General features: G+C 42.8%; 1 protein-coding gene across 1 annotated transcript; it reads left to right on the forward strand.

The window, feature by feature from the left end:
• Positions 1–6,312: 6,312 nt before the first annotated feature.
• Positions 6,313–7,833, forward strand: LOC147981210 (uncharacterized). The gene has a single exon (XM_087513888.1). It carries the CDS (start codon positions 6,478–6,480, stop codon positions 7,465–7,467), a length of 990 nt encoding a protein of 329 aa, XP_087370014.1. The 5' UTR covers positions 6,313–6,477; the 3' UTR covers positions 7,468–7,833.
• Positions 7,834–8,057: the final 224 nt, after the last annotated feature.

The raw sequence follows: 8,057 nt of genomic DNA on the forward strand, positions 1-8,057 counted from the left end.
TAGGAACAAAGAGAAACTAGCCTCTGAATTCAGAAAATAAGATTTAATAAAGGCATCAGGAATCAAGAACACAACCATGTAACTAGAAGTAACATTCAGAAAATGTCGTGGTACCATTTTCTGCAACTTGGTTTACCTAGCTATTCATAAACCAAAGAAAGCTTCTCTTGGCATGAAATACATCTAAATCTATAAGTCACAAATGAATCAGAAAGTGAGATTGACAGGATTAACTTCAAAATTTTCATTGTCATTTTCCTTTAGGGCATGCCACAAGCTTTGTGAAACATATACACAATCTGTCAAAGCGCAAAATGGTGATAGTGGGAGCATCGAAAGTTTCACATTTCCAGCTTTTGTCTTAAGATTTGGTTAGGCTTTTTGGCTTTGGGCTTTAGGTCATAGGAAATAGGTATCTAGATCATGATTTGAGCTTGTCCTTTTCCTCCCAACAATGCTCTCTTAATATTGCGGGATCCCTAATCCTGAGCCTTTGAGAGGTCCTTCTTGAGCATTTGCATTTTCAACGATCGTCGATCCACGTCAATATGCATACAAGGGCTAAAACATGTACACACACTTAGTGGCCTTCATTAGTCCCACTAATACATCGTCATCAATACCAAAACATAATTAAAGGGCACACTGTACTTTCATATGTCCTTCTACCATTTTTGCACTCCTCTGAATGTAGGTAGAACCTACGCTTTATAAAGAAGGTGACTGGATTAGGTGAGTTTTTTGTCATGCTATAGGTGAAGGTGAAAGAATCAGGAGTGTAAGTGCATCTAGTGCCACCCCTAGTTGGTTTTGCAGTATTGACGACAAACCTAGTTGAGGGACTAATGTGTTTGTGAGAATTGCAGGATAACACAGGTAGAAGTCCCTCATTGATTCGGTTTTCCTACCAGAGATGACCCTTAAAAATGTATGAAGACATTGATGTCAAAGGTGGTTTATGAAGATATTCACATTCAAGACTATGACAAGAGAAGACACCGCATGAAGCCTATGGAGCTCGAAGACTTAGATCTTTCGTAGTTCTTTTCCTTCTGTGTTGAGTCATAGGAACCACCGTACTGTTAAGTGGGGTCCAAGAGAACCAGTCAGAATGACTGAAGTGATGCTTAAACAAAACCTATGTCTTCGAGTGAAGACTATGAGAGCGAATCTTGTCCAGAGTCGGACAAGTCAGCTTTGCTTGTAGCCCAAGTAAAGTTGTCGTGTGAGTTTGAAATCTGACCATTGGAATACGTGCCAGTTCCTTAGTGACCCAGGGTCATTTCGGACAAATCAGGTCGGGTTGCCTAGTGGCTATAAATAGCCCACCCCCTACAACCATAAACGGTTGGCTGCTCAGATTTAGAGTACGGCTTTTGTCGTTTGAGAGCAACCCACCTCGAAGCCTTGAGAGAGAATTCCTTGCGAGGATAAAGACCTAACCACCCAGAGCCAAAGAGAATTAGGCATCACTTAAGTCTTCTTGTCTGTGTGATCTGAAGACTTATTACACTTGAGGACTGTGCATCCTCCAGCCGGTTAGGCGTCGCGTTCTGAGCATCCAAGAGACATTGTGGATCGCCGGTGAACGAAGTCTGTGAAGGTTTGGGAGTCTCCCTTGAAGACTTACCAGAGTGATTGGGCGAGGTCTGTGAGACCTTAGCTCAAGGGGAATACGGTGAGGACTGGGCGTCCTGAGCTGCGTGTTCAGGACTGGGTGTCCGGGACTATGTGTCCTTAGGTTTAAATACCTAGCCGCCCTAACCAGACGTACAGTTTTCACAGCAACTGGAACTAGTCCAACAAATCATTGTCTTCAACGAGTCACTGGTTTCATCCTTCCTTTCTCCTTACTTACTATTACTCCTTGTGAAGTCATTATATGTCTGCACTATCTTTTGTCTTCACTGAGTGACTGTGTGATTTGTTTGGCTTCTTAATATCTTCCTACCTGATCCTCACTACCTAGCTGCTATTAGTCATTGTGCTTTCACTTCATTGAATACATGACTATGGTTTACCTAGTGTAGTCTACCTTCCGCTGCATGGTAATAGGTTTATTTTTATCGTTTGTCTTCGAAACTTCCATGTTTTGAAGACTTTCATAAAAATTGCCTATTCACCCCCCCCCCCCCCCCCCCGCTAGTCGATATAACGCACTTTCAAGGAGGGGGAGCCTAAAGTGTGGAGGAGGAGTCTACAGTCATCATGGATGGGAAGTGTCGAGTTAGCTCCGATACCATATAAAATCTCATGAGATTAGGAAAGTGTCCACTAACTTTTGGGAGTTACCAGGTGGCCAGGGTTGGCCCATTGGTCGGGCAAAGAGGGCGATCGCACTGCGTCCCAATAAGAGGGAGTGCCAAGATATCATATTATAGTAGTAGCCACTATACAATTATCGAATAAGTAAAAAATACTATCATATATAAAAAAATAGAATCCTAAATTTGAAGGTGCAAGTCTACATCATGAACCAATAACAAGTACCGCATCTGAATGAACCAACCTGATAGGTGGGCGGTGACAATGACATGCTCTTGGTACTCATTCACAGAGGTTTGATCAGCACAATTTCTACATCTTTCTCTTGTAAAGCTCGTCCTTAAAGTCAGAGTTGTCTCCCATTGATGTTGGCCAACTATTCAAGCCTTGGGCAACGGGATGAGTGGTAACAATGACTCTTGAAGGCACACTCAATGGATGTCTTCTTCTCAGCAACTTTGTGCCATGCGTGTACGTAGTCAGGTAGCCGTACGAAGTCCTTATTTGTTGTTGTGCTCCAGGACAACAATGAAGGTGGTTTCTAATGGTTTTCTGCTAATTAAGCGGTCAATTCTCCCTTTTTAATTAACGAAATGGGCAAATATTTTGCCTTATTTAGAAAAATCTGATAAGTGACATTGAGTTTAGTTATCCTGTAAGTCTCTCTCCTCTACAGATCATGCATAATTTTGTGCGAAGCTTTTTATTTAGAAATTAGAAATGCATGTATACACTGATTAAACCAAGCATCGAAACAAGCATATCTAATATTGTATATATGCAAAATTGTATTGTTTCTAACAAATCTTGAGATTGGCGAAATCACTAGAAGCGTCTCGTTGTGACGACAACTTCTCTCCTACTAAAAGAATATTGTGGTGGCCATGTTCCACTACAAGAAACATAACCATACGAGGTATGCTCAGTCCGAGAGCATGCTCATGTTGTGAACTAATTACTGAACCTAGCTTGCGGCACATGTGCAAATAGTTCACTTTATATATACCCTAGACTAGATGGTTCTATAAATTTGCTTACCTAATAATACACTAGAAATCATTATTATAAAATTAAATAGACATTACACTTTAGAGATCTCTATCATGGTATTACATTTACACATGCGCGTACACAAATATACACGTGTGCACTATTTAATTTATGTTTTACCAAAAAATAATTCAATGATAACTTTATCACAATACATAATTTAATTAGAAAAGGAAGCATTGCTATACATTAAAATTGATAGCAAAAGTACTACAATTATTATTTTACAATATTGTTATATGATTAATTATGATAGCTAAATAATAGAAAATATCCTCATTACATATTATAATCTGCTAAAAACATGTTGAAATAAGTATAAAAGTTTGATATAAAAAATAATTATTTCCATTCGTCCCTGTCTCAAATGTGTTTAAAGTTACTTGTAGCATAAGACATCACTTAGTTGGCGTAATGTACGACAAAATGGATTCCTGGATTGGGAAGGTTTAGGGAGGAGAGGATTTCAGTGGATTTCATGAAAACGTTCCTTCAACCCAATCCTCTCAAATCCCACCAATCCCCAAACCCCTGACATGCCCCTACTATTTGGTACACATGGATTGGTACACAGGGTTTGCAAAAGTACTATACAATAACTAAAAATGTAATTTTTACAACTTTAAAATTTTAAAGAAGAAATGTACTCGCAAAAAAGGTACAACTAGATTACACAAAATAACAAATATGCTCGTATAATCAGTTATAAGTACTATTAAAGGTTCAAATGAAAATGGTACATGCATACATGACACAGTCCAAATGAAAAACGTGACACATCCCACGGTCCAAATGAAAAATACAAGATGTTTGGTCAGCAAAAGTCTACAGTTCATCACAACATAAACACATGTTTGATCGGCGAATGCTCCGAGATATATTTGCAGGCGGCACAATGTGGAGGGACTTGTGGCGGCAAAGCATGGTCACCCGTGCTTCCGCAAGATCAAGTCCTTATAAAAAATATAGATGAATTGGTCCAAGGTTAGATGTGTGAAAACCCTCAACATATCAACAACAAAATCGAAAAAAGAATCAGCAAACAAGTTATCATCTATCTTCTCTAGAGTGTGAACAATAAGACAAGACCAACATGAATGGATCTGATTTTAAATTTTGCATAATGTATCATATTATGTTTGTCATTATTATAAATAAGAATACTACTTATAATTATGTGAACATTATTTTAAATAACTTATTTCATTTTTATGTTTGTCATTTAAATATTTGTATACAATTTTAAGTTTTTTTTGGGTGGAATATAATTCTAAGTAAGGGGGGAAACTAACATGTGAAAAATGGACTACGGTGACACCAGCCCATTTAAGACTTATGTGCATGCTCGGCTAGGATCCGGCTTGCCCGCTCCCTCCCCATGCTCCCATCCATGCTCTCACTTCATCCTACGGTTGTCTTTTTTCTTTTAATCTAATCACCCCCTGATTTTAAGGAGGTGAGGCCGGGCCTTATTTTGTTCCAATCAAATCAAGCCACATACGCGAGAGCACGGATTGGCGCACACGCGGGAAGCAGGCAAGTCTCGTCCACTCGGCTATAGGACATTATGCTAGCTATCCAAATGGAGCGTCAAATTGTATTTAAGCTGTTGGCTGGCCCGGCCGGCCAGAGTCCCTAAGGTTTTGTCTTCCAACCTTGGAAATTCCTATTTAACGCACATTGCGTCAAATTGTTGAGCAAACGCACAGAGAGGCAACCGAGCAAGTTAATGGGCCGGCCCATTTGTAGTCGGTAGAAGCTTTCGGTTTTGGGAATCTTTTAGAGGGTTCCCAGTGTTTTTTATTGGTTTTTGGAACCGGTTTTCCTTTTTTCATATTCTTTTTTGTCTCTGTTACTGTTTCTGTTTGTTTTCTTTTCCTTTTTCGTTTCTATTTTTTTAATTTTTACTTTTGTTTCTGTTGCTTTTGTTTGATATTTTCAAATTTTTGTTCTGAATTTAAAAAAATGTTATCATGTTCAAAATTGTGTTCACAATTTTTTTAAATGTTCATGTCTCATAAAATGTTCAGGAACTGCAAAAATGTTCTTGCTTTCAAAATGTGTTTATAATTTAATAAAATGTTTTTGTTTCAAAAATTGTTCTCATTTTCCAATTATTTTCAGGATTTTAAAAAATGATCAGAGATTTCATAAAATATTATTATTTTCTAAATCTGTTCATGATTTTATAAAAGAATTTTTGTTTCAATATTTGTTCATGATTTCATAATATGTTCATGTTTCAAAAAAATGTTCAACGATTTCAAAAAATGTTCTTCTCTTGAAAATATGTTCAGAATTTTCATTAAATGTTTTTTGTTTCATAAAATTTCTAGGAATTTCAAAAAAGTTCTGGTTTTCAAATTATTGTTCACAACTTAAGAAAATGTTCGTGTTTCAAAAAGTGTTTAGGAATTTCAAAAAATGTTCGCGTTTGCAACATTTTGTTCCAAATCGCAAAAAATGTCCCCATGCTTCTAAATTTATGTTCAAAAAACAATTTGAGGCGATTATTTGTGAGAAAAATAAAATTTAAAAGGGGGGTTCGCAAAAAAACAGGTCACATGCCCTGGTCACTGCTTCCCTGATGGGTGGGCCCTGCATCATGCTGGCTCGCCACATCAACACGATGTATATATACAAGCGTGGTTAACACCGTAGATGCACACTCAAGCCAAATTTTGTCACCGATTCGATGTACTATGCCGTAAGTTTTAGCACCAAACTGATTTTTCTTTTCAAGTTCAGGCACCTGTGATGTAATTGACTCCATTAAGAACTCTCAACCTCTGGCCTCCAACGTGCAACAGATTTGCTCGAGGTTCCATCCAAACGGAGACAAAAAGGAAACTAGAGGCACGGATGATGACCATCGACCCGAATAAGCCATGCCGTCATGCCGCGGAAAAGGACAAGGAAGGAGAAGAAAATGATGAGCAGATGCCTCGACCGCTCCGCTCGCGAAGAGACCAAACAGCACGGCATACCGCAACATAATTTCCTCCACCCACTCAGTTGACTGACCAATTCCATCCCAAGTCGTCTCATGAGAATCTTCTTCTCCGGTGACCACCCGCCTCTCGACCATCGACAAGCCACAAGCGCACACTCTCAGCAGCCAAACCCCCTAGCTAGCTAGTAACCAGACCAGTTCGTCCCACCATGGTCGCCGCACCGGCAGGCCCGGGAGGTGGAGGTCCGTCTCTCTCTCCGTGCGCCGGCTTCGTCGCGGACTCCCTGATCCTCCCCACCCGGAACGTCAGGCTCTTCGCGCCGGTCTTGGCGCTCGTCCTCGCCCACACCTTCCTCTTCCTCGCCGTCGCCGTCCACTTCGCCCACGAGTACGCCCTGTCGGGCCCCACGATCTGGTTGCACCCAGCGGCGCTGCTCGTCCTCCACCTAGCGTACCTCGCCAGCAAGCTCGCCACGCAGGCCGCCGTCGCGCTCGCCGCCTGCGCCACGCTCCGCGGCGACCGGCCGCGCTCGCTCGCCGAGCTCGTGCGCGGCACCCCCCGGCCACGCGGCATCTTCGCCTGCGCCGCGCTGGTCGCCGCCGCGGAGCTCGCGTCGACGGCCGTCCCGGCGTACTACCTCGACTCCTGGTACAGGTACAGCTGGAGCCACTCGGACACCGGCGGCGTGGAGTCGTTCGTGCAGGGCGTCCTGCTGTTCGTCTTCCTCGCCACGCTCCTCCTCCGCCTCTTCCTCGCCGCGGTCTTCCCGGTCGCCATCGCCGCGTCGGCGACGGCGGCGGCAGAGGAAGGCGGCGACGGTGGTGGCGGCGCGAGCGCGGCCGCTCATCTCCAGCGCGCGTGGCGGCTCATGACCGCGGCCGCGAGCTGGAAGGAGGCCGCCCTGCAGGTGCTCGTGGTGAGCGTCGTGCTGCCACTGGCCACCTACCCGGTGTACGCGTTTGCTCTGGACTGCGGGCAGGGCGGGTGCGTGCTTTTGCTGGGCAGCCTGTACGGGTTCCTTCTGCCGTCCGCCGGTGTGCAGCTCTACTCCACGGTGGCCGCCACCGTGTTCTACCACCGGGGCATGGAGCAGCAGCGTCGTCGTGATCTTGCCATTCCACTGATGATGAAGGACATGAAGCTAGGAGGTACCCCGCTAAATTCTCTGAAATTGATTAAGGGTGCGACGATCGCCTGAAGAGTCTATGATGAATAGCGATCTGCTCTGACTCGCCTGGAAGAATCCGACATTCCTAATGTTCCTCCTGTCCGAGCAGCTCGGGTGCAAATTTATGGCCATGCAGATAGTGGAAATGGCACTCGCTTTGTTCAGGTTTCAGTAAATTTCCAGGTCCGCCATTCGTGAGCTGCCCAGTTGCAGTCCAAACTTCAGAAGTCGTGTGGCTCATCCTAAAAAAGAAAATCTTATGATGTACTCTCTCCATTCTGAATTACTTGTCGCAAGTATGGATGTATCTAGATGTATTTTAGTTCTAGATACATCCATTTCTGCGACGAGTAATTTGGAACGGATGGAGTATACAAATATAATGATTGTGTTGTACTCCCTCCGTTCCAAATTACTCGTCGTGGTTTTAGTTCTAAAACCACGACGAGTAATTTGGAACGGAGGGAGTATGAAATAAGTTGAATGATCATGGCATAATCACAGAATCTTGAGAAATATGCAATGCGGTTACTGAAAATTGCAGTTTGTGTTCAGTGCAGTTCTCACCGTCAGTTTTTTCGACGAAGGCCATCATTCACTTAAAATCGTTAGAATTTGTG

This window comes from Triticum urartu, chromosome 3A (genome assembly GCF_056163025.1).
Source record: "Triticum urartu cultivar PI428250 chromosome 3A, HENAU_Tu73, whole genome shotgun sequence".
In the NCBI taxonomy this organism is placed as follows: Eukaryota; Viridiplantae; Streptophyta; class Magnoliopsida; order Poales; family Poaceae; genus Triticum; species Triticum urartu.

Excerpts from the sequence above, each read along its gene's own strand:
- LOC147981210 (XM_087513888.1), top strand. The coding sequence starts at position 6,478 with ATGGTCGCCGCACCGGCAGGCCCGGGAGGTGGAGGTCCGTCTCTCTCT.